The 25,243-nt window shown below is 37.4% G+C and overlaps 1 protein-coding gene across 5 annotated transcripts in view; it reads left to right on the plus strand.

The window, feature by feature from the left end:
* CPSF2 (cleavage and polyadenylation specific factor 2) overlaps positions 1 to 22,066 on the plus strand; it is a 32,855-nt gene extending 10,789 nt beyond the window's left edge. For 4 of the 5 annotated variants that reach the window (XM_032405810.1, XM_032405808.1, XM_032405809.1 and 1 more), the window contains 11 exons: positions 172 to 301; positions 2,203 to 2,318; positions 4,148 to 4,335; positions 4,996 to 5,286; positions 10,518 to 10,618; positions 11,961 to 12,161; positions 14,942 to 15,094; positions 16,499 to 16,724; positions 17,814 to 18,113; positions 19,261 to 19,395; positions 19,773 to 22,066. In XM_032405810.1, the coding sequence (XP_032261701.1) occupies positions 172 to 301; positions 2,203 to 2,318; positions 4,148 to 4,335; positions 4,996 to 5,286; positions 10,518 to 10,618; positions 11,961 to 12,161; positions 14,942 to 15,094; positions 16,499 to 16,724; positions 17,814 to 18,113; positions 19,261 to 19,395; positions 19,773 to 19,865 (1,934 nt within the window). In that variant the 3' untranslated portion in view covers positions 19,866 to 22,066. The remainder of the gene's footprint in view (positions 1 to 171; positions 302 to 2,202; positions 2,319 to 4,147; positions 4,336 to 4,995; positions 5,287 to 10,517; positions 10,619 to 11,960; positions 12,162 to 14,941; positions 15,095 to 16,498; positions 16,725 to 17,813; positions 18,114 to 19,260; positions 19,396 to 19,772) is intronic. The other variant, XM_032405811.1, reaches the window with a different exon arrangement.
* Positions 22,067 to 25,243: the final 3,177 nt, after the last annotated feature.

A 25,243-nucleotide genomic window follows, 5' to 3' on the forward strand; every position in this document is an offset into this window, starting at 1 on the left:
TGGAGTAGCTGGGGGACAGAAGAGTGAGACTTGCATTTTCAGTGTTTGCCTTTTTACTTTGGGATTTTGTATCACTGCATATATTAGCTATTAAAAATAGTTTACAAATAAATAAGCTTTCTTTAGGCTTGTAAAAGAAATCTGAGTATTGTCTCTCTCTTATTGACATAGGTAAAGGACATGGCTTGTCTATCACACCTCTGCCAGCTGGTCATATGATAGGTGGAACAATATGGAAAATAGTCAAAGATGGAGAAGAAGAAATTGTGTATGCAGTTGACTTTAACCACAAGAGGGAGATGTAGGTATATCCAGACAAAAGCTAATGGAAATGCAGTTGGTATTGTTTCATTCTTTGGAGGGAAAATTAAACTAAAAAGTTCTTTTTTTTTTTTTTTAACTAGAAATCTAGAACTACTTAAAGGCCTCAAATAGTGAATTTTTTGCATTGTGAGGGGAAACTTTGATATAAGAGATAATGTATTTTAAAAACTGACCTGTAAGTATTCAGTCTGTAAAACAGATAACTCTCTGGAGATGTTGCAAAGGAGATTAATTTTTGTACGTAAAATTATATTTTATATGCTACTTGACCTGTTATTTGAGGACCTTTGTGGGTTTTTTTTTTTTTGTAAAGTTAGTAATTATGATATAACTATATTTAAAGTCAAACTCCTTTTAAAAGGGACACAGTAGTTGTAATTTTAAATACTTCGTTTTCTACTCACAGCATTACTATAAAATTGTTTTGGCGTTTAGTTTCATAGAGGCTTCTTTTGTAATTTCTGTACATTAAGTTCATAGTTATTTTGTATGAGATTACAGTAGCCTCAAGATCTTTTGTATCATTCTATTTAGAAGTATATAAGACTAATAAGTTTTAGGCTCTTGTAATCACAGATTAATGAGGAAAGTATGGATATTCGAGTAAATGGTATTCAAACATTTTGGGAAAAAGTCAGTTTGTGGTTTTTCTTGTTTGTTTTTTACCACATAACAAATAAATTTCAGATGGATTAGAATTAAATAGAAAATGAAACCGTATGGGTGAGTCTAATCTCTGATAAGAGTTTGTGAGTGTAAAGGCAGCGGATCAAGTTACAAAGGAAAACTCTGATAGATTTGATTACATACAGATTCAAAACATCTGAAACAGTAAACTAAAGACCAATAAAATAGGGAAAATATTTGCAGCATGTTGGCTAAAGACTTACGTGTATAAGACCAGGTATTAACCAATCAAAAAGATGCCAGTTACAACATGGACAAAAGTTATAAAGTAAGAAACTTTAAATGGTAATTCTTTTTAAAATTAAATATCCTTAAAATGATGTTTAAATGGTAGTATTCTTCTAGGAAATAGTGAGTTGCTCATTCTTTCTGGAAAAGGTAGAGCTTTCTGAAAAAGGTTAAATCTTTCTGGAAAGCCATTTAGCAAAATTGTGTATTGTAGTAAATATTCTAGGAATGTGGCCTAAAGAAACAGTCAGAAATGCAATCAAAGTTTTTTGCAAAAATGTTCTTTGAGATTATTTATAATGATGAGAAAAGTAACCTAAACAAAGGGAAGTGATCAGATAAAATACACAGTAAGAGGTTTTTACAATTGTTAAAAAATAGATTTAGAAACCAGTTTTAGTGTCATGGGAGAAAACCAGGGTATAGAACTGAGTATAGAGGCATATACATGAGATACCGGTTTTGTAAAATATATTCACATATATATGCTTAGAAAAGTGTATTTGGGGGCGCCTGGGTGGCTCAGTTGGTTAAGTGTCTACCTTTGGCTCAGGTCACGATCCCAAGATCCGGGGATCGAGCCAGCATCGGGCTCCCTGCTCCGCGGGAAGCCTGTTTCTCCCTCTCCCACTCCCCCTGCTTGTGTTCCCTCTCTCGCTGTCTCTCTCTCTGTTAATAAATAAATAAAATCTTAAAAAAAAAAAAAAGAAAAGTGTATTTATATGCTTAGAAGGATGTATACCAAAATATTATATCGATTTCTCTGAGTGATGGAACTCTGGAAAATCTTAATTTTCCTATTTTTTTTTTTTTAATGTACTAGATTTCTTATTAATGAGCACCTGTCCTTTTATAGTTAGGGAAGGAAAAATCTTCTAAAAGAAAGTTGCTTATTTTTTAGGTGAGATAAGCAGCTGTTTATTTGAAGTGATGTAATACTCCTCTTCTTCAACTTTGTTATAGCCATTTAAATGGGTGTTCCCTGGAAATGCTAAGCAGACCCTCCCTGCTTATCACAGATTCCTTTAATGCTACGTATGTGCAACCTCGGAGAAAACAGAGAGACGAGCAGCTTCTGAGTACGTATTACATAGTAATGTCCTCTGTGGAGGTGCATGGTAGTATGAATTACTGTTTCTTCTATTTTGTTTAACACTTTTCTTGTCATGAGAGATTGGTTAACCCTAATTTTTTTTTTTTTTTAAGAGAGGGAGATGTGGGGGAGGGGCAGAGGGAGGGAGAGAGAATCTTATGCAGCCTCCACCCCCAGTGTGGAGCCCATGTGGGGCTCAATCTCCCGACCCTGAGATCATGACTTGAGCCAAAATCAAGAGTTGGATGTTTAACTGACTGAGCCACCCAGGTGCCTCTAACTCTAATATTTTTGAAAAAATATTATGTGACCATATCATTATTTTGTACAAAAAGATGCTTTAGTTCATCTGAATTCAGCTTTTATGGGATAGGTGTAGAGATTGACTTCTCCCTGTCATTCAGCACATAGCTAGCTCTACGTGGCATTCACTGATACAGATCTAGGGAATGCCGGAATATATAAAGAGCTCATAGAAATCTATTAAAAAAGGGCGCCTGGGTGGCTCAGTTAGTTAAGCGTCTGCCTTTGGCATAGGTCATGATCCTGGGGTCCTGGGATCGAGTTCCGCATCAGGCTCCCTGCTCAGCAGGGAGTCTGTTTCTTCCTCTCCCCTTGCTGCTCCCCCTGCTTGTGTGCTCATTCTCTCTCTCTCTCTCTCTCTCTCTCTTAAATAAATAAAATCTTAAAAAAAAATCTATTAGAAAAACACATACTCTAAAAGAAAAAATGAGCAAAGGAAAAAAAAAGAAAAAAAAATGAGCAAAGGAGATACATGAGGATGCAAATAGTCCACTGATTTTTGGTGTTGGGAGTCTTACACTCTAATCTAGTAGTCTCATTTCTAAAGAGGAGCCTCTGGGCCATCCCTGGTTGCTTCTGCTTTGGCTCCAGCTGCTTTACCTTCTTTTTTTATAAGCAACATGGGATTTCAACAGGAAAATTAGATTCTACTTTTAAATATGTTTGAAACCACTGCTTTCATCTACCTACTTAAAAAGCAGAGCTTGTGGGATGCCTGGGTGTCTCAGTCGGTTGAGCATCTGCCTTCGGCTCAGGTCATGATCCCAGCGTTCTGGGATCGAGTCCTGCATCGGGTTCCTTGCTCAGCAGGGAGCCTGCTTCTCCCTCTGCCTGCCGCTCCCCCTGCTTGTGCGCGCTCTCTCGCTCTCTCTGACAAATAAATAAAATCTTTAAAAAAAAAAAAAAAAAAAAAGGCAGAGTTTGTGTATTGTGTTGTATTCACTTTAAGAAGGTGTTTAGTTCTTATGTTTTTTTGTTTGTTTTTGCTAGAGTTTGGTTTTACCAAGTGTTTCCAAGCCGACTTTAATGTAGAGCGAGGAAATCTACTCCTAAAGATACTTTTGTTGGAAGAGGGAATTTGATCTATATTTTATTGTGTAGGCATACATACACACAAAATGTGTACGTACAAAATAAAGTATGAATGTGTGTACTTGTGTGTATAAATTTGGGAATCATTTGTAACAAAGTTGTAAATAATTGGCCCCAGTGTACTATATGAATGTCATTTTTTATGTGGACTGTGGGTGAAGAGGGCTGGGGACCACTGATTTATACTTTTTCAGTGAAAAAAAATTGAGAATTAATGGCATTGTCTTTCATTCCTATGAAGATACATTCACAGAATAAAAAGTAGTTGTAATAACCTGAGTGGAATTTTTAAAATTGTGTACCTGGCCTAATAATTGCTTATTTATAAATTTCAGACTTTATACTGGAGATTAAGTCATCTTTAATTTTGCAGCAAGGTATTGATATGTTCTCTATGGATTTTACATTCTTGTTTTCTAGCAAATGTCCTGGAAACACTCCGAGGTGATGGAAATGTATTAATAGCAGTGGACACTGCAGGCAGAGTTTTGGAACTTGCTCAACTCCTCGATCAGATCTGGAGAACTAAAGATGCAGGACTGGGTGTCTACTCACTGGCACTCCTGAATAATGTCAGCTATAATGTGGTGGAGTTTTCCAAGTCCCAGGTTTGTTTTCATGGTGTCATTTGTAATACAGCAGTTTGCTACAGAAATTGGACTTCTGGAAAACAATGTTTTAGTTGCCCTTTGGATTTTATTCTTCTGTTGAAGAGGTTGATGGTGATGATGATAATGGTAATGAACCACTTGTTCTGTGTGTTAACATGGAATATTTCGTTTAGTCCTTCTGGATCCTATGAAGTAGGTTCTGTTTTTGTCCCCATCTTACAGATTGGGCAAGTTGCTTCTCTAACGCTTGGTATCACAATCTGTAAAATGGGGACAAAAGTAGAACCTACTTCATAGGATATAAATGTTAGAATCCATTTTTCTCTTCTTTCTGAATAAGCTCTTTCCCTTGAAATAGCAATCTTGGGTAAGATATTTATTTAAAACTTATACTCTGCTTTCTCAGTAAGATTTAAGGTGACTTGTAACTGAAATATAATGCAAAATTGGATTTTTAGGGATGAACTATGGGGGTGGGAGGGTATAATGGGGAATAGAACAGAGAATAAGCTGCTCATCAGAATGGTACATGTTTAAAGAACCATTGGTGGTAAAGACTTAAAAGAAGACAGACCAGGAACTTCTAGACTTTGTGGAAGACATTGCAGTTATAATCTAGTATTTTCTAATTATGGTCATCCTTTCCCCCTATATTAGGTAGAATGGATGAGTGACAAATTGATGAGATGTTTTGAAGACAAAAGAAATAATCCATTTCAGTTTCGCCATCTCTCTTTATGTCACGGTCTTTCCGACTTGGCTCGGGTACCTAGCCCCAAAGTGGTACTCGCCAGCCAGCCTGACCTGGAATGTGGATTTTCAAGGGATCTCTTCATTCAGTGGTGTCAGGACCCTAAAAACTCAATCATTCTAACTTACAGAACTACTCCTGGGACTTTAGCACGTTTCCTAATTGATAATCCTTCTGAAAAAATTACAGAAATAGAGGTAAGTGCTTATATGTGAACTTTATCTTAAAACTGTTTGGGGGGGTTGGCGCCTGGGTGGCTCAGTCGTTAAGCATCTGCCTTCGGCTCAGGTCATGATCCCAGGGTCCTGGGATTGAGCCCCGCAGCAGGTTCCCTGCTCCGCGGGAAACCTGCTTCTCCCTCTCCCCGTGCTTGTGTTCCCTCTCTCGCTGTCTCTCTCTGTCAAATAAATAAATAAAATCTTAAAAAAACAAAACAAAACTGGGGGACACATGCATGATGTTTATAGAAATCAGGGACCAAAAATGAAATTGTTTCCAGATTTTTACCAGAGTAACAATAGAGAGCCTTTAATAGCACAAACTTCAGAGCTCCTTATTGGAAAGTCCCATTCTTTAAGCCTTCCATGTTATCCTCTGGAACCACGCCCAGAAGGTGTCACCCACCCTGTATTCTCAAGTGCTCTTTGAAAAGTTCTTTTCATATCCTTTCCCTCATTGAAATCTGTTTTGTAACAATAGTCTTTCCTGTAGGCCTCTCAAGTAGACGCTCTTTTTTTCTCTTTCATGCTTCATATACTTTGGGTGGGGTAGGTGTCCTTTTTCTGTTCTGCAGGTTTCAAGCCATTTCTCTTCCCTCTCTAGGTCATGCCATCAGACTTGACAATACACTGACCCCTTCTGACATTTACTGATCCCTTGGTCATTCTCTGTCCTTCACTGGTGACTTTAACCCTGGTCCACAGTCTTCCTGTCCACTCACTCAGGACTGCATTCTTGATGACTCTAGTGTCCATATGTGTGATCTGTCCAAGGCCTTGGCCCTCTTAGTTCCTTGACACCTTGTTTCTTAATGATCTTTTCCTCCATTCCACCTTAGCCATCCCTTTCCACAATCATACTGTCTACTCTTATGGTCATACCCTTCACCTTGTTACGGGTTACCCCTGAAGATCTCCATCTCAATTATCCCACTCTGATCTTACAGCTGACTTGCTCTAATACTCTCATGCCAGCAATTCTTTGGTTCCATTGGGACTTTTAATTTGTGTACTATCCATCATTGCTCCAGCTTCTAGTCAGTGGTCCATCATTATTTTACAAACACCTTTAACTCTGTTACTCTCCTGTTCATTATACTCACCTGGCAAAACTTTGAACCATTTGCTTAACTGTTCCTATACCCAAGCAACCTTATGTTACTGGTGTTAAACACGTGTGGACAGGTTGCCTTTCACATTCATGACCTCACATCTCAGACGGGCACCCAGCACCAGCCCAACATTCTCTAAGATACTCGTTTTCCTACTCTCCAGTTAGGTAGCTTCATACCTTCCTTCTCTTCAAATACCCTACAACTCATCTCAGCCTTCACCCATAGCACATGAACTTGTTTCAAACTTAGCTAAGAAGTAGAAGCAGTCAGACAAGAATCCCCTTATCTTCTCCACACTAAATAGCCTAACTTGTTTCTGTATCCGCATTTGCTGCTTTATCTCGTTTTAACGGGAGCAAAACAAGTAGCCAAGTGATCAGTATGCCAAAAGATCATTTTGCTTAATAACCAACCCATCACATCTATCAGTTTTCCAAAGCTAGTTGTAAAGTCTCTAGCAATTGATGCTGAATGGGCAATTGCCAAAGTTGGGCACAGTTGTGGATGACTTTTTTATTTTTCCTTCCTAGTAGCCATGTTAAGGAATGTTGTTTGTTAGAAGCTGAGTGATAAGTGTACCTTAGTCTTTAACTCTACTTAAGAAAAGCACAAACATAGTAACTAAAATCTCATATACATTCACTATAAATACAGAATTGTTGAGGAAGGATTCAGAGCAAACATACCAAAGTAAAAACTGTCCTTTGGGTTATTTAATAGCTTAGAAACAAGGAGTTTTCTTTAAAAATGAAAAGAGCTCAGGGGTACCTGGGTGGCTCAGTTAGTTAAGCGGCCAGCTTTTTGATTTTGGCTCAGGTCATAATCTCAGGGTTGTGAGGTTGTGAGATGGAGTCCGGAGTTAGGCTCCTGTGCTCAGCAGGGAGTCTGCTTGAGATTCTCCCTCTCCCTCTGGCCTCCCCCGCCCCCGCCACGTGCACACACACACTCTCTCTCTCTGAAATAAATCTTTAAGCAAAAAATTAAAAGAGCTCTTTGAAATACTTGAAATAGTTTCATCAGATATGAAATACTGAATTTGAAAATAATAATTACTAGAAATTCAATTAAGGTTGATAGGCATAGGCCGTTTGAGGAATTAATAAAAGAATATTAAAAGCGGTTTCAGTTTGAAAAAAATAGAAAAGGACATTTGGAGCTGTAACTTGAAACATTAGGTTTTTGACTTTTTAATAAGTAGTACTAACACTTAGGATTCTTTCCCTTCTCCCCTTGTAGGGATGTTTCTTCTGTAATTATGCCTTCTCTCTCTATGACCTATCAGTTTTTCCCTCTACTTGGTCATATGCAAAACATTGTACTCTTTCTCCTCCCCCTAGTCCCAGACTTACTCTTCTCTGAGTCTTCCTCATCTCAGACAATAGCAGCACTTTCCACAGATTTTTTTCAGTGTCCATTGCCATGTAACATATGCTGGAAGTGTGCATGTGCAAGTGCACGGTGTGATACACGTTTACAAACTGAACACATCTGTCTAGCCTGTACCCAGACCAAGACGTATCGGCAGTACCTCATACATCCCCTTCTGGATCCTTCCCCTCCGAGGGAAGCCGCTATCCTGACTTCTCATGCACAGATGGCTATATTATAAACATTCAAGTGTTTTCAAATAAATGAATTCATTTTAGTAACCTTATAATAACACACGTGTATATGTGTACTGTGATTATTGAATCCAGTGGTTCTCAAGATACGGTGTGAGGGCCCCTGAGAGGGGGTCCCTGAGACCCTTTCAGGGAGTGCCCAAGGTCAAAACTACTTCTGATAGTAATGTTAAGATATTACTTGCCTTTCCGCTTGTGCCTAGATTTAACGTTGCACAGTCAAAGCAGTGGTGCGAGAGGTGCTGGTGCCTTAGTGTCAATCCAGCGTGGCCCCAGCCAGCAGCAGCCGCTGCACTGTGCATGAGCACATACTCGAAGTGCCAAAAGAGGGCCCGTTTCTCTTAAGGATGTTCTTGACGAAGCAGTAAAAGTTATTTATTAAATCCTTTCACTAAAAGGTTTTTAAAAATAATCTGGATGGCAAGATGGGAAGTATGCGTACAGCACCTGTGTTGCATACTAATACACAATGTTTGTCTCGAAGAAAGCCACTTGTATCATAGAGTTAACTGGCCACTTTTTTCTCAGAACACCATTTTTACTTGAAATAATGACATGATTACTCAGACTGGGTGTTCGGCAGATATTCTCTCAAAGATGAGTAAGTTGAGCTTGTCACTCTAAGGAAAACAGTTGGTCGCATTTGTTGCCTAAATCTGATAAAATTCAAACTTTGAAGTGAAAATTAGAATTTTGGAAAGCGATGCCCATCACCATGAAATGGACAACTTAAACTTAGAAGGCTTTGCTGATGAGATTGGTGGTGATATTTGCAAATGTGATTTTTAAAATACTGTCAACATTTGTAAGATCTGTGTAACTTGGTGAACCAGTACTTTGCAAATAACCGATGCCTGTAGGTACAAGATAGTGCTCAAATAAAAGAGCCATTCAAAGTGCAAGATAAATCAATATATTTTAACATAACAGTATAAAAAGTTGTTGGTTTCAGATTCCACATTACAACTAATCTTTTAAGAAACCACCAGTTTTTGAGTTTTAATGTAATACCAAGGAATATTCATGGAAATGCTACTTAAATATTTTTCCCTTTTCCAATTATACATCTGTGTGAGGCTGCATTTTCTTCATATGCTTTAACCAAAACAACATATTGCAGGAGATTGAATTCAACAGATGTGAGGATCCAGCTGTCTTCTATTGAGCTAGACATTAAAGAGACTTGCAAAAATGTAAAATAATGCCGTGCTTTCCACTATTTTTTGTTTTTGCTTTAGAAAATTTAATTACCTTTTATAAAAATATAATGTTAATATGCAGTGATTTTATTTTTTAGTTTACAGATGAATATTTTAAAACTTCCTCATTCTTGATTTCTGATATGGTAGACATTAATAAACGTAATCTACAAAAAACCAAAAACTATTTGGGGTCCTCAGTAATTTTTAAGAGTCTAAGACAATCCCGAGATCAAAAAGTTGGGGAGATCTACTGATTTAATCATCCCATGTTGATGGATTTTAAAGTTGAGTCTGGTTTTTTACTGTTACACACATTGCTGCAATTGTACTTTTTTCCTAACACTTGTGATTGTTTCCGTAGCATAAATTCCTAGAAGTAGAAATGCTATGTCAAATGACAGGCACATTTTTATGGCAAATTGCCTTCTACCATAGTTACGCTAATTTTCCCATAGATATATAGTAATTAGCATTGCCAATCTAATAGATTTTAAAATGGTATTACAGGGGCACCTGGGTGGCACAGGTGGTTACACATCTGCTTTCAGCTCAGGTCATGATCCCAGGGTTCTGGGATTGAGTCCCACGTTGGGTTCCCTGCTCAGTGGGGAGTCTGCTTCTCCCTTTCTCATAGCCACCCCCCCCAAATAAATAAATAATAATAAATAAAATCTTATATGGTATTACATTTCAAAAATTTTGCATTTTTCAAAAACCAGTGAAATGAGACCTCTTTTCGTAGCTATTAGTTACTTATTTGTCTTATTTTGTAAATTGCTTATATATGGTTTTGTCCTTTTTTGATGTGTTGATCATCTTTTTCTTAACTGATTTGGAAGAGCTCTTAGGAAAAAAGAGCTTCTGATAGTCATGTAGTGCTGTAAATAATTTTCTCCGTTCCCTATAATTTTATGAGATTTTTAAATGTCAAAGAAATGTATTTTTTTTCATGTTGCCGTATTTATTCATCTTTTCCTTTGTGGTTTTTGGGTTTTATGTCCTGTGTAGGCCTCACCTACTCCAAATTATAAAAATACTTACCTGTATTTTCTTTTCCTGATTGGTGATTTTTAACCAGTTTAAATTAAACCCAGCCTAGAAATGTGGCAGCTCAATTTTGGTGCTGATCTAAATAGGATCTGTAATTGCATATAATGGGAACTTGAATAATTTCAAATTTAAGATGATAAATTCACAGACGTGCTACATCTCACACCCTACCGCCTAACCCCTGATACTGATGCTTCCTTCTGTCTGCTGTTTTTCTCTAGTTGAGGAAACGTGTGAAGCTTGAAGGGAAAGAACTAGAAGAATACTTGGAAAAAGAGAAACTAAAGAAAGAAGCGGCAAAAAAACTTGAGCAGTCAAAAGAGTGAGTTATTTTCAGACAGAAGCTTATATGTAAATTACATATAATTTAAGAACTTACTTCTAAGATACAAAAGTTTATTTGAAAATATTTAAATTTTCTTTGAGAAACAAAACAGAAGAACATAGGGGAAGGGAAGGAAAAATAAAATAAGGACAGAGAGAGAGACAAACCATAAGAGACTCTTGACTATAGGGAACAAACTGAAGGTTGCTGAAGGGGAGGTGGTTGCTGAGATGGTATAACTGGGTGATGGGCATTAAGGAGGGCAGGTGATGGAATGAGCACTGGGTGTTATATATGACTGATGAATCACTAAACTATACCCTGAACCTAATAATACACTATATGTTAACTAACTTGAATTTAAATTAAAAAAAAAATATTTAAATTTTCTGTTGACTTCATTATTTTTGTGAACATTTTTAAATGGTGCTAGAATGCCAAGTTCTTTCAGTGCTAGTTTTTTTTGTTTTTAAAAAATCAATTTTATTTTTTATTTTTTATTTTTTTTTATTTTTTATTTTTTAAAGATTTTATTTATTTATCTGACAGAGAGAGACACAGCGAGAGAAGGAATACAAGCAGGGGCAATGGGAGAGGGAGAAGCAGGCTTCCCGCGGAGCAGGGAGCCCGATGTGGGGCTCGATCCCAGGACCCTGGGATCATGACCTGAGCCAAAGGCAGACGCTTAACAACTGAGCCACCCAGGCGCCCCTCAATTTTATTTTTTAAAGAGATTTTTTAAAATGACTTATATTGCACACATTTCTAGTTTCCTGTTCTTATTCCTCCCTTGTGTGGACATATTGCCACATGGTATCATCCTCCCTTCTCTCTGAAGAAATTCCTTTGATTTTTGTTTCATGGACTGCATATCAGCAGGCAATACCTCCATCAGATTTTTGGTGTTTTTTCTTTTGTTTGTTTGTTTTTTAGTCTGGCAAAGTTCTTTTTATATTTATATTTGAATGATATTTTTCCTGGGAATATGGTTAGCAGTTTACAGACTTCACTGCTTTGTTTCTGGCAGGCAGTCTCAGACAATGCTGTCATTGTTTTCTTTGTTCCTCTGTAGTGTGTGTGTGTATGTATGTGTTTTCCTCCATTGATTATGATGTACCTTAGTGTGTTGTGTTATTTAAAACATTTTTTTAAGTATGGTTCGCACTTTCAGTGCTAGTATTAATGTGTATTTATTAACCGGCAGTTAATGCTATTTTACAAACTTATCAGTCCAATAAAAAATTATTACCCTTGAATTAATTCAAAAATAATTTTGTAAATATTAATTCAAAATCTTGTGGGGACTTTATGACCTTTATCTGTTCCACAATCCTCTTAGGGCAGACATAGATTCCAGTGATGAGAGTGATGTTGAGGAAGACATTGACCAGCCGTCAGCTCATAAGACTAAGCATGACCTGATGATGAAAGGTGAAGGTAGTCGTAAAGGAAGTTTCTTCAAACAGGCTAAAAAGTCTTACCCTATGTTTCCTGCCCCAGAAGAAAGAATTAAATGGGATGAATATGGAGAAATTATCAAGTATGTGAACAAAACAAGCTTTTCTTTTCTTCCAGATTAGACTGTGTATTTTGTGTATAACTCAGTGTATCATTAGAACTCAATAAATTTGGCATTTCTGGTCATACCGTGTACTTTGATAGTTTCTGAGGACCCCACTTTGAAAGATACAGAGGACTTGTATAGTTTGAAAGTATAGTATAAAATAGAAAGATTGAACATCTAAAGAATTAATATTAAAGGGGCACCTGGGTGGCTCAGTCGTTAAGCGTCTGCCTTTGGCTCAGGTCATGATCCCAGGGTCCTGGGATTGAGTCCTGCATCTGGCTCCCTGCTCTGCGGGAAGCCTGCTTCTCCCTCCCACACCCCCCCGCTTGTGTTCCCTCTCTCGCTGTGTCTCTCTGTCAAATAAATAAATAAAAATCTTTAAAAAAAAAAAAAAGAATTAATATTAAAGGCAAAGTAGCAGTTTTATTACCTAGGTATGTGAAAAGTCTAAAAAGGTGAGCAAGACTTTTTTTTCCCCACTTAAAGAGAGGTAAGGGGACACTTGGGTGGCTCAGTTGGTTTAGCCTCTGACTCTTGATTTTGGCTCGGGTCATGATCTCAGGGTCCTGGGATTGAGCCCTGCACGGGGCTCCCTGTTAGCAGGGAGTCTGCTAGAGTCTTTCTCCCTCCCTCTTCCCCCCCCTGCTTGCTCACACTCTCTCAAATAAATAAATCTAAAATAAAGAGAGAAAGAGGGTAAGGGACATGCACTGGAGAAAGACACAGGATAGGGAGAATTTTTGATGGATGGTGATGTGTGAAGTTTGGGAAATGGGTTACATCTCAAGCAGTGTTACACAAATGTTTAAGTTACAAGAGGAATATGAGATAGCATGGGTGGAACCATGGAAAATCAACAGCTTTCCACCACTATTGGAAAAACAACTGAAATCACACGTTCTAATCTAAGTTTGGAAACCCTGCCACCCTGTGTGAAGATTCTTCAAGGTCCCCGTTGCTTTCCAGGTGACTGTCAGACGCCTTAGCACAGTGCATGGTCTCTCACAACCTGGTTTCTCCCTACTTTGCTGTTAGGTTTCTGTACATTTCTGTCAGGCCGGTGTGCGCGCTCTGCTCTAGCGGTACCAGCCTTCTCAGTGTCTTGCTCGGCTTTTCCACGTCACACCCTTGCACATGTTCATCCCTCGGCTTTGTTCCGTCTTCCCCTCCCAGGTCTCCAGCCTGCTGGATTGGCCCTTACAAACTGCTGGGAGCCTTTCCTGTTTCTTCCTTTCCACCCCAACACAGTCTGGGTCCCTCGCTTGTACTTTCTTTGTTCCTCTGTAATGCCCTCTTGAGCATATAGTGGGTTTTAGGTCATTCTTGGATTTAATTAGGAAAATTGCACTGTCTAAAATAGTAGAGAGGGAAAATAACAATCTAAATCGCATTGGTGAGTTTATTTACCATTCCCCTTAATTAGTGTCCAATCTGTTGAGCATATGGACAAGTGTTCTTTTGCTTCAATTTCCTTATCTGAAAAGTGGGGATAAGAATTAAATGAGGTTGTGTTTTTAAGGCCCTTAGCATAGAATCTGACTTGTGGCTCACAGCTCCTAGTAAATGCACTTTAAGTGGTTGCTACTGCTATTGCAATTATGTGGATTACAGATGGAGAAGTTGGGTTCCAGGGTCTGAGAAGCTACCATAGCAATCTAGGTGTTGGCTAACAGAGGCCTGCATTCCCAGAGAGGAGTGTGAGTGCATTTGGGGTGGGGCGTAGACAAATACAGGAGGTGAGAGAGAATATTTTTAAGTTTGTTTTTTAATTTTTTTTTTTTTAAAGATTTATTTATTTATTTTAGAGTGTGGAGAGTGGGGAGGGGCAGAGGGAGAGAGAGGATCTGAAGCAGACTTGGTGCTGAGCATGGGGGCCCAACGCTGGGCTTGATCTCACAACCCTGAGATCCTGACCTGAGCCAAAACTAGTAGTCAGTTGTTCAACCAACTGAGCCACCCAGGCGCCCCTGTTTTTTTAATTTATTTCTTAAAAGATTTTATTTATTTATTTGACAGAGAGGGACACAGCAAGAGAGGCAATATAAGCAGGGGGAGTGGGAGAGGGAGAAGCAGGCTTCCCGTGGAGCAGGGAGCCTGATGCGGGGCTCGATCCCAGGACCCTGGTTTCATGACCTGAGCCAAAGGCAGATGCTTAATGACTGAGCCACCCAGGCGCCCTGTTTTTTAATTTTAACATACAACTCTCTCTGATACTGGAAGTAAAAATGGGGAGATAGATGCATTCATAATTTGTTGAAATAAAAGCGAAGGCTTTTGAGGGAGCTCATGATTTTGTATCTCAGTCTTGGTGATGTGCCAATGGAGAGTCATATGCTTGCTTTCTATTTCTTTGGAATAACTGGGGCTCTTAAGGAAATCAAAAGAGGTCTGAGATTTATAAGAATTGGGAGTTGGCAAGAGAAACCACAGAAACTGAGAGAAAGAATGATTGAAACAAATGCAAGGCCAGGTTGTAACAGTATTTATGATAGCCATGAAGATCTTCTAATGGTGTAGGCCTCTTTACTAGCCCACATGGCGTGTTTTAAAGAGCATTCCTCAGTGGTCAGGAAGAACAGAATATATGCAGTCATTTGGTAATTGATATTATAAAGTTGCATTAGCTTTGCATCACTTGTGTATTCAAATCTGAGATATGTGAGGAGTCTAAAACTTGTGCCATCTACTAGTTACATATATTACATAATATTAGCTTGCTCGTTACTGCTTCTAATTAGAGACTTATCATTTAGACCGGAGGATTTCTTAGTGCCAGAACTTCAGGCAACTGAAGAAGAGAAAAGCAAATTAGAATCTGGCTTGACAAATGGAGATGAACCCATGGATCAGGATTTATCTGACGTTCCTACCAAGTGTATTTCTACGACAGAGTCTATTGAAATAAAGTAAGTGCTTTTTGTTGCATTTTTGAAACTAGATTATAAGATAAAATTTTAAGAACTTGAATTATATAATTTACATTGTTTCAAAAGTGAAATTTCTGAATATCCTCTAGTAAGTTTGTACTTTTAAAATTTAATTTCTTTTTCAATGCAAAGACCTGTGAAGTGTGGTGGCATTTTGTTTTCATTAATGGTATTTAAATGCCAGTGTGATTGAGTTGATGGTGAGGTGGGGTTTAAACATTAAATTGCACATTTATACGAAGAAACATTCTGGCCTTTTTAGTAAGTCCAGTAGCACGTGAACTTGTGCAGTTCACAAGTTTAATTTTTCTAAGTGTTTTATAAACATACTCCTTGACTTAAACATCTCTAGGGCCCTAATGTCTTAAAAATGTTACTATAACCTGAAGTAGTAAATAAACCTTTTTTCTTTCGGTACAGTTAATAACGCCAGTAAATCATCATTCTGGAATTTTTTTTAAGTCATTAGAGAGCAAAGTGGTTTGTCTAGTGCTATCGTTTAGTATATATTTTGGGGTACAGCTGATATCTAAATAATGCATATTAACAGTATCACAAAATTCTCTCTAGAATGGCTGTATATCAATTTATATTTTTGCTAGCAGAATCATCCTGTTTCCCTATCATTCCTGCTTCCCTACCAACATTTGGCATTATCTAACTCTTAACGTCTTCCAGCCTAGTAGGTATAGAGTAACGTATCACTACTGTTTAAATTTGCCTTACTGTGGTTATTAGTTTATCTTCTTCAAATGCATGTTACCTTTTTTGTTTTCTGTGAAGTCCATGTGCGTGGCCTTCGTACATTTTTCTCTAGCGGTTGCTGCCTTTTTGTTACTGATTTGCAGGGGTTCATTGTATATTTTGGATATTAGCCCTGGTTGGTTTCAGACAATGCAAATATCCTCTCCCATTCTGTTACTTGTTTATAAGAATTGTCCATGGTCTACTTTGTTTAAAAAAAATCTTTAATTTTGATGTAATGAAATAATATTTTCCATTATGGTTTTTGGGATTATATATAAGGAAGTCCCTCCTTGTCCATGGTCACAAACATAATTCGTACATTTTATTCTATTAAATTTAAATCTTCACATTTCTCTTTTATGGCTTCCAACTCAACCTGCTGTTGTATGTGGCATTAGATCAGGATCCAGTTTTATTTTTCTTTATATAATATGTGAGTTATTTTTTTCTAATAATACCTATTGAATAATCCATAATCCTTCCCGTTCAAATACATATTAACAATATAACATGTGTATTCCTCGAATCCTCATTTTATATATTGTATACATTTCTTTCCTGATGATAAAAGCCATCAATAACATAGTTTTGGAGTTAACTTATCCGAAAAGTAAGCTTGAATAATCCTAATTACAGAGCCAGGGTTACTTACATAGACTATGAAGGACGCTCTGATGGAGATTCCATTAAAAAGATCATTAATCAGATGAAACCACGACAGCTGATCATTGTCCATGGACCACCAGAGGCCAGTCAGGATCTTGCAGAGTGCTGCCGTGCGTTTGGTGGGAAAGATATTAAGGTGTACATGCCAAAGCTACACGAAACGGTTGATGCCACTAGTGAAACTCACATCTACCAGGTGAGTGTGCTGGCATTTGGGCCATACAGAAATAAATACTTTTGTTGCAGATGAGGACAGTAGATTAGGAATACAGTGGTGAATGAGACAGACATCGTCCCCTTGTCTTAGTAGATCTTATGGTCTGTGGGGCTTATAACAAGGAAAGAGCATTTCTCACATTGTTATTATCTCTGATAGAGAAAGTGCAGGATGTTGTGAGACCCCAACCCAGATGTGGAGGTTTAGAAAAGATTTCCCAGAGGAAGTGATAACTAATCTGAATCCTAACATGTTTAGATGGATCATCAGGGTGGTATAGAGTGTGTGTGTTTGGGGGAAGGGTATTCCAGGGCAGAGGGAACAACATTTGCAAGTGTGTAAAGGTGAGAGGAATGGGGACTAGTCAAGAATTCAGAAGTTTTATAAAAATGCACTGATGTCAAGGGTCTATTCCTAATTGAAAAAAATGGAAGCAGGTATAAAAAGTAGAAATAGCACAGAGGAGAGAATAGATTTTATCTGGAAGGGGGGAGATGGTGTCAGTTAAAGCAGGAGCGATGTCTAGATTTGTTTGGAAAAAATGGGTTGGAATTCACCAGGCAGCAAAGTTATTCTGGGCAGAAAAGAGGAAGCAGCATTCCAAGAATATGGATGTGTGAAATTCATGGTAATGAAGGAAACAGTAAGTAATTCAGTACTCCTGAAGAGCAGCAACGACTAGAGGATGAGGCTTATCAGTGGTTCTCAACCTTGGCTGCACATGAGAGCCATCTGGGGAACTTTGGGGGTGATGGGGGGACTCAGTGCTTTGGATTTAGTCTCACCAGTTGTGTTAGAGTCACTGAAGGTGGGACCCTGGCATTAACATGTATTTTAAGAAATTGCCATGTGATCCCAGTGTGCAGCCAAGGGTTAAAAACCTTTTGGAGAGTAGACAGCGGTCCTAATGATCTCACAGGTCACTAGGTCATTACCAGTCATGGTGAAGATCAGATGAGTGAAAGATTTTCGAATCTTAATACACATTACCAGAGTTAGGAAATAATAATAACTGGTTATATTTTGTTGTTAATTTATACTCTGGGTTTTGTCTCTCTCCCTCTCTAGGTGAGATTGAAAGATTCACTTGTCAGCTCCCTTCAGTTTTGTAAGGCAAAAGATGCCGAATTAGCTTGGATAGATGGTGTCTTGGACATGAGAGTTTCCAAAGTGGACACAGGAGTTATTTTAGAAGAAGGAGAACTGAAGGATGATGGAGAAGACTCAGAAATGCAAGTGGACGCTCCTTCGGATTCCAGTGTTATAGCACAACAGAAGGCCATGAAGAGTCTGTTTGGGGATGATGAGAAAGAGACAGGTGAAGAAAGCGAGATCATTCCGACCTTGGAGCCCTTACCCCCCCACGAGGTAAAAAAGCACATGCCTCTGGATTTTTCTTTTATGTTTTTAACTCTTTAAAATATGTGTCCTGTGTAGGCTGATTTTGGAGTTCTAGAAAAAGATTACTTAAGATACGGTTGTGTGTGTGCACACACCAGCATGTGTATATATCCCGACGGCAAGGGAATGATAATTTAAAGGAAACGTTTAGCAAATATTATAAGATACATTATTGTTTTGTAATTTATTTTTTCAGTATTTAAATTTTGATTGTGAGGATTATATCCTATACCTGCTTCCAGTCAGGAGATTTATAGTTTTCTAAGACTGAAACTCTTGTACTCCATTTTTGTATGTTGTCAATTCAGCTGAAATCACTTTTGGTTTTGATACAGTTAGAAATCTTTTATTAAGCGTAGATATAATTTTAATATAGTATTTACATGTTCTCAGGAGATACTCTAGTTAGCAAAGATTTCAGGTAATTAACTTACAATGACAGTGTTAAAACTGTGTGATAAGAGTCCTGCGTGCATGTCGGGGACTCTAGCCTTTCTGTGCAGCAGGAGTAGAGAGACAGCTGCTGTCACTGGATTCCCTTCTAGTAATACTCTTGAGATTGGGGGAGGAATAAGAATCTTTTTTTCCCCTCTGTGCTAAAGCTAGTGCTCTTCAAGGTAATTTCCAGGTAGCAGCAATAGGTTGAACCGCTTGTTTTTCTGATTCTAAAATCCTTGGCGTCCATTGCATTTACTCTCAGGGAGAAGGGAAGGTGAAAGTGGGATCAGGGGTGAACTCCCCTCAGAACTAAGTGAAGGACTAGAAAATGAATTTTTTGGTTCAGTTCTGCCTACTGGCACTCTCCTTGACCCCCTCAGGCAAGTGGGTGAGTGAAGAGCATAACATCACCAAATGTCTCTCTGTTACTGTGAGGCATGACTAATAAAATTGGGAAACATTCAGAAAATGTGAAGGGCTTTGTGATGTTAAATAGGAGGTAAAATTCAGAATAACAACTTGGAATGTGATTTACAGCCTTGATACGATCTGTCAGAGGTCTTCAGGGAATGATAGAAAGTATCTTAGAGATCATGTGTTACTTGACTTTATTCAGTACAACTGTGTGTCTGGTGTTTTATCTGAAGTTATTCTTTCCCCTTTAACCTTTTCTAAGGTTCCTGGACATCAGTCAGTTTTTATGAATGAACCAAGACTGTCAGACTTCAAACAAGTTCTCTTACGGGAGGGGATTCAAGCTGAATTTGTAGGAGGTGTACTTGTTTGCAACAACCAAGTAGCAGTCCGTAGAGTAAGTATGTTTTTAATAAGGGATGAATTGAATAAATACTTCCTTCTGATGCAATGCCATTTTGAATTCTGTAATTCTTGATTGGTAATTTCACAAACTGAAGACCATAATTTATATTCGTAATGATGAACTTAAAGGCTTATAAAAGTGACTCTCAAAGAAATGATGTATAATTTTATTGTAAAATTTTATTATTTGAATCCTGATATTTACGTGTCGTAAAATTCATGATTTGAATGTTATATCCATATTCTGTGCAGAGCAACCCATTTCCAGACCAATCACCAAATAACCTAGTTAATATATCTTGTTTATTATGTCTGCATATTAATGAACAGGAAATGTACTAAAGATTTTTTTTTACTTTTACTTTCTAGACGGAAACTGGACGCATTGGATTAGAAGGCTGCCTTTGTCAAGATTTTTATAGGATAAGAGACCTTTTATATGAACAGTATGCCATTGTGTAAAGGATATGATGTCAAGAAGTATCTGTTTGACCTTTCTAAGAAAAAAGCGTTCTTATTCTAAGCTTTTGCTTTTTTGTTTTGTAACATACAAAAAGAATTGCCAGAAAAATTTAACATGCATTAGATTTTTTAAAAAATGTAAATAGAGTCCATTTTGCTAATGTTCAAATGAGCATTCTACCTTTTGGCTTTCAGAGTGATAAGAGATCCTAACAAGTGTGCAGGCCCGAGTATTGAAGGTGATTGGTTTCCTCTACAGACCCCTTATTCTAGAAGGACTTTTTACTTGAATAAAACAATGCAACTTAGCAAACCAGCTCATGGCCTTAGAGAAACATGTTTGCATGTTGTGAGTTCTTGCAAATGGTTTCTTAACATTTTCTGGAATGAAAAGTGAGAATTATTTAGAAAAGATATGCTATATAAAAAATAACTGGTGGAACAGTTTTTTGAGGCCTATGTGTTTGAAAAACAAACAAAAAAAAAGAGTTTGTGCTCTAACTCTTCTTTTGAATTCTGATAGGCAGTTGTCTTCACATGGGGCATATCTCCTTACCTTACCTGTATTTCCCAGTTAGTCAGTCTAGGAAGGTGGTGCACACTTGGTTCAGAAATCAATTTTTATTTCTCCCATTTCTTGTTTTATCAAGATGTTCAGTTTGAATTACACCACCATCATTTGAATACACATAATGCAAAAGAACTCCTTGCCGTGTTACAGTCTTAAGGATTCTGTATACATTTTAGCTATCAGCTAGGTTACTTTATTGGAAACTGTTTAGTGCTCTGTTTTTAAGGAAACAAATGTTGAACCTCATATTTTTATAAGATAATAGTATAATTTAATCAAAAGGTGTAAATGTTTTCAACACTTAGGCTTGCTCCCTCCTAAGGTTGCTGAAGCAGTGGATGGATTTTATACACCTAAGTACAAAAATAATACTGAAGTTGGATAAGGTCATCCTTTCTGTGTTCCTGTCTTTGTTGGGGCTGGCAGCCCTGGTATTCTATAAGCCACTGTGTTTAAGAGTAAAAACTGAACATATGCAATTTTCATTGAACTTAAAAATGAAAATCATGTTGCCCTCTTGTAATCTGTTGATGCTTTTTCAGTGTGTAGCTTGATCATGGCAGTCCTTGATCTTTACTTCTTAAGTAATTAAGCCCTCTTCCTCATACTTAGCATTTTTAGAAGGATCATTCCTGTTTAACTTATATAGATCTATGTACAGTATGGTACTACCCAGTGATATCAGAGTAGAATTAATATTCTCTTTCAAAGCTTACAGAGAATTTATTGTGGATTATAGTGCTAACACAAAGTTACAGTCTTCTGATACCAAAAACCAGAATGCAAAACAATATTACAGAAGGTGACAATAAAGAGTATTTTTTTTGTTTTTTGTAGAGCTTTGAAAAAATTTCACTTAAATTCTTGTTACTGAAGAGAGTAAGCCTGGAATCATCCTATTTATATTCCAGGAGAAAGAAAGTCAGCATTTGTTACATGGCTTAAAGCATCTGGTTATACATATTACATTGCAATACTGATACTGAAAAATTATTTCTCGCTTAGCCTTTTTATTGTCTTATGAAAAAGGAATTAAATTTTAAAGTACTTCTTGAAGATGGCTGTGCTAATGTCATTGGAAGAGCAGTACTTTGACCTGTTTCTTGATGACAGAATAACTAAAATTTCTAAAATGACATTTGTTTAGCGTTAGTTACTTAAGAAAAATATAAATTTAAAAAAGGACTATAAATACATCATGAACTCAGAGGAATTTTCAGATTTTGTTTAGAGGCAAACTAAATACAAGTGGACCATCAGCTGACATGTAGAATAATTTGGTTAAAGAGAAATTTTATTGTAGTATTTGTTACCATGGATTATAAATGTCAAGTATCATTGCAAAGTTTTCTATTTTCATGAACCAGTAGGTGGTCTGAAATAGAAGTGAGGAAATCAATTTTCTAAGGAGGGCCTTTTTTTAAAAAAATTGAAATTCACATACCATAAAGTTCACTCTTTTAAAGTATATAATTCATCGGCTTTTAATATATTTAGAGTTGTGCAACCATTACCACTCTCATTCCAGCACATTTTCATCCCCCCCAAAAGAAACTCTACATCCATTAGCAGTCACCTCCCATTTTCCCTTCACCCCAGCCCTAGGCAACCATCAGTTTATTTTCTGTCTCTATGGATTTGCCTATTCTGAATATTTCATAAAAATGGAATCATACAATATGTGACCATTTGTGTCTGACTTCTTTCACTTAGTATAATATTTTTGAGGTTGATACTGTAGCATGTATCAGCATTCTTTTTTTTTTTTAATTTTTTTATTGTTATGTTAATCCCCATACATTACATCATTAGTTTTAGATATAGTGTTCCATGATTCATTGTTTGTGCATAACACCCAGTGCTCCATGCAGAACGTGCCCTCCTCAATACCCATCACCAGGCCAACCCATCCTCCCACCCCCCTCCCCTCTAGAACCCTCAGTTTGTTTCTCAGAGTCCATCGTCTCTCATGGTTCCTCTCCCCCTCCGATTTCCCCCCCTTCATTCTTCCCCTCCTGCTACATTCTTCTTCTTTTTTTCTTTCTTAACATATATTGCATTATGCATGTATCAGCATTCTTTATGTGGTTGAATAATATTCCATTGTGTGGATACACCACATTTTGTTTATCCATTCTTCAGTTGATGGACATTTGGGTTGTTTCTGCTTTTTGGCTATTATAAATAATGCTGCCATGGACATTCCTATGTAAGTTTTTCATGTGGATGTACGTTTTTAGTTTTGGGGGGTATATACCTAAAAGAATTGTTGGATAATACAATAACTCCTTTGAGAAACTGTCAGGTTTCCAAACTTTATTTCTAAACTATTTCCCAAAAAAATGCCTATACTATTTTACATTCCCACCAGCAGGATTCAAGGATTCCAGTTTCTCCACATCCTTGGCAACACTTGTTACCCTGTTTTTTTATTCTAATCATCCTAGGGTGTGTGAAGAGGTATCTCATTGTGGTTTTGATTTGTATTTCCTTAATGACTGATGATGTTGAGCATCTTTTCTGTACTTACTGGCCATTTGTATGTCTTTAGAGAAAGGTCTGTTTTTAGTTATTTTTTAGTTATCTTTTTTGTTGTTGAATTATAGTAGTTTTTAAATACAGTTTGGATACTTAAATCCTTATCAGATATGTGATTTGCAAACATTTTCTCCCATTCTGTTTGTTTTTCACTGTATCCTTTGAAGCACAAAAGGTTTTAATTTTGATGAATTAGGATTTATGTTTTTTTTCTTTTGGTTCCATGTGCTATTGGTGTCATATCTTAGAAACCATTGCTTCATCCAAGGTCACAAAGATATATACCTTTTCCCTATGAGTTTTATAGTTTAAACTCTTGAGGTCTTTGAGTCCTTTTGAGTTAATTTTTGTATATGGTATGAGGCAGAGGTCCAGTTTCATTCTTCTGCATGTGGCTATCCAGTTGTCCCAGCATGGTTTGTTGAAAAGACCATTTCCTCATCAAATTTCACCTTTGTTGAAAGTTGCTCATAAATGTATGAGTTTGTTCTTGGACTCTCAGTTCTGTCTCATTGATTTATATAATATATCCTTATGCCAATACCACATTGTCTGGATTACTATTAAGTTTGAGATTGGCAAGTGTGAGTCCTCCAACTTTGTTCTTTTTCAAGATTGTTTTGGTTTTTCTGGTTCTCTTTGGATGTCAGTGTGAATTTTAGAATCAGCTTATCGATGTCTGCAGAAAACCCATAGGGGGAAAAAAAAAGTAGTTGAAATTTACAGCGTAGAATCTTACAACATTATGGCCGAGGAAGACTGGAATTCATCTAATTCAATTCACTTATTTTACTGTTGGATGAATGGGCCTCAGGAAGAGAAGGAATTTGCTTGAGAGCCTCGTAGCCGGTCAGAGTGGGAGTGGGACCCAGTCTTAGAGAGTCCCTTCATTCGGTACTAAATGAATGGATCTAGAATCCTTATAGAACCCACTGAACACTAACATAAGTGAGTTGAACTAGGTCAGCTCCACAGTCCCTACCCTAACATGATGAGATGTAAGGCTGTAAATTTCAACTACTTTTTGTCTTCTGTGCTGCTGTGCTTTCGTTCCTTAGTTTATGTTCACTTTGTGTAAGCGTGCTAGTAGTGGTTAGTAGTCCGTGCTTGAGACGCTGATTGTTTTGGGGCTGGCTGTTCCGGGCCACCGCCTTCCCCTCTTTTATTCATCATTCAGCAACTGTAGAATGAACACATAAGTGAAGATGTAGCGGGAACTAGAGAAGGAACATTCGGATCTGCCTACCTGAGCAGGGATCAAGGAGGGGTGTTTTTCTTCTCCTTTTGCTTGTCTCTTACTTTTAACCACCTCAGATGCATCTCTGAGAAAATACCAAAAATTACCAAAATAAATAAACCCAGGACTTTGCAGGAAGTGAGAGTATCTTTGTTCTGTCCTTTCTCTCTTCCCCTTTCCTCCCCACAGTGTGCAGCACACACAGCTGTCTTTTTTGGGGGGAGGGGGGTGCTCAGGCCTATTTCATTTTAGTTCTTGAAGTCAATACGATTGCAAAGAGCAAAATAGAAGTGTGGAGAATTTTAAATTTCTCTTCACTGTAGTTGAAGTATATGTGCCTTTTTTGTGAAGTTGTTAATGGATTCCATGGATCCTGCTCAAATTTTTGATATCGAATGATAATCTCAAGTGGAGAATGTATGAAGGATTCATACAGGCTTACCACATCATTTTCTGAGGTTTTGTTGATTGTAATGTTCAGTATCCAGCTTATTATATTTCCTTCTTTTCCTCTGAAATTTTTGTTTTTAAGGCACTGCTAAATTGAACATTCACAACTAGTGAAGTCCTTCTAACCAATCTCTGTGGGAAGCTGTTTTTATTCCAAGGGTGCTGCTGCTGTCCTTGTTTTTAATATTCTGGGAGCTCTCATTTCTCTTTAGATTCATTTACCAAGCTTATGAGGAATGTAAATTATTTTAGAAACAACTTGCAGTCTTGACCCAACATGACATTATCCCTTGACTCTAAATGAAGGGCGGGGGAGGGGGGGAGATTAAAAAAAAAACCTCTTCTATAGACAGACATTTGCTACCATTGGAGATTTTTTATATTAAACAGTTATTTAACCCCAAACTATAATTTAAAGCAGAATATACCAGAAATCGTAAAGATATTCTAATTTCCAACGTAAGTCATGGTTCAGGTTAAATTTCGTATTTAAATATCAAGGGACATAAATCTCTAATGAGATCATGTAAATCCTTTATCAGTTATGAGAAAAAGTTACTTAAATGTACAGGACTCAAATTC

This window comes from Phoca vitulina, unplaced genomic scaffold (genome assembly GCF_004348235.1).
Source record: "Phoca vitulina isolate PV1807 unplaced genomic scaffold, GSC_HSeal_1.0 scaffold7, whole genome shotgun sequence".
NCBI classification, from domain to species: Eukaryota; Metazoa; Chordata; class Mammalia; order Carnivora; family Phocidae; genus Phoca; species Phoca vitulina.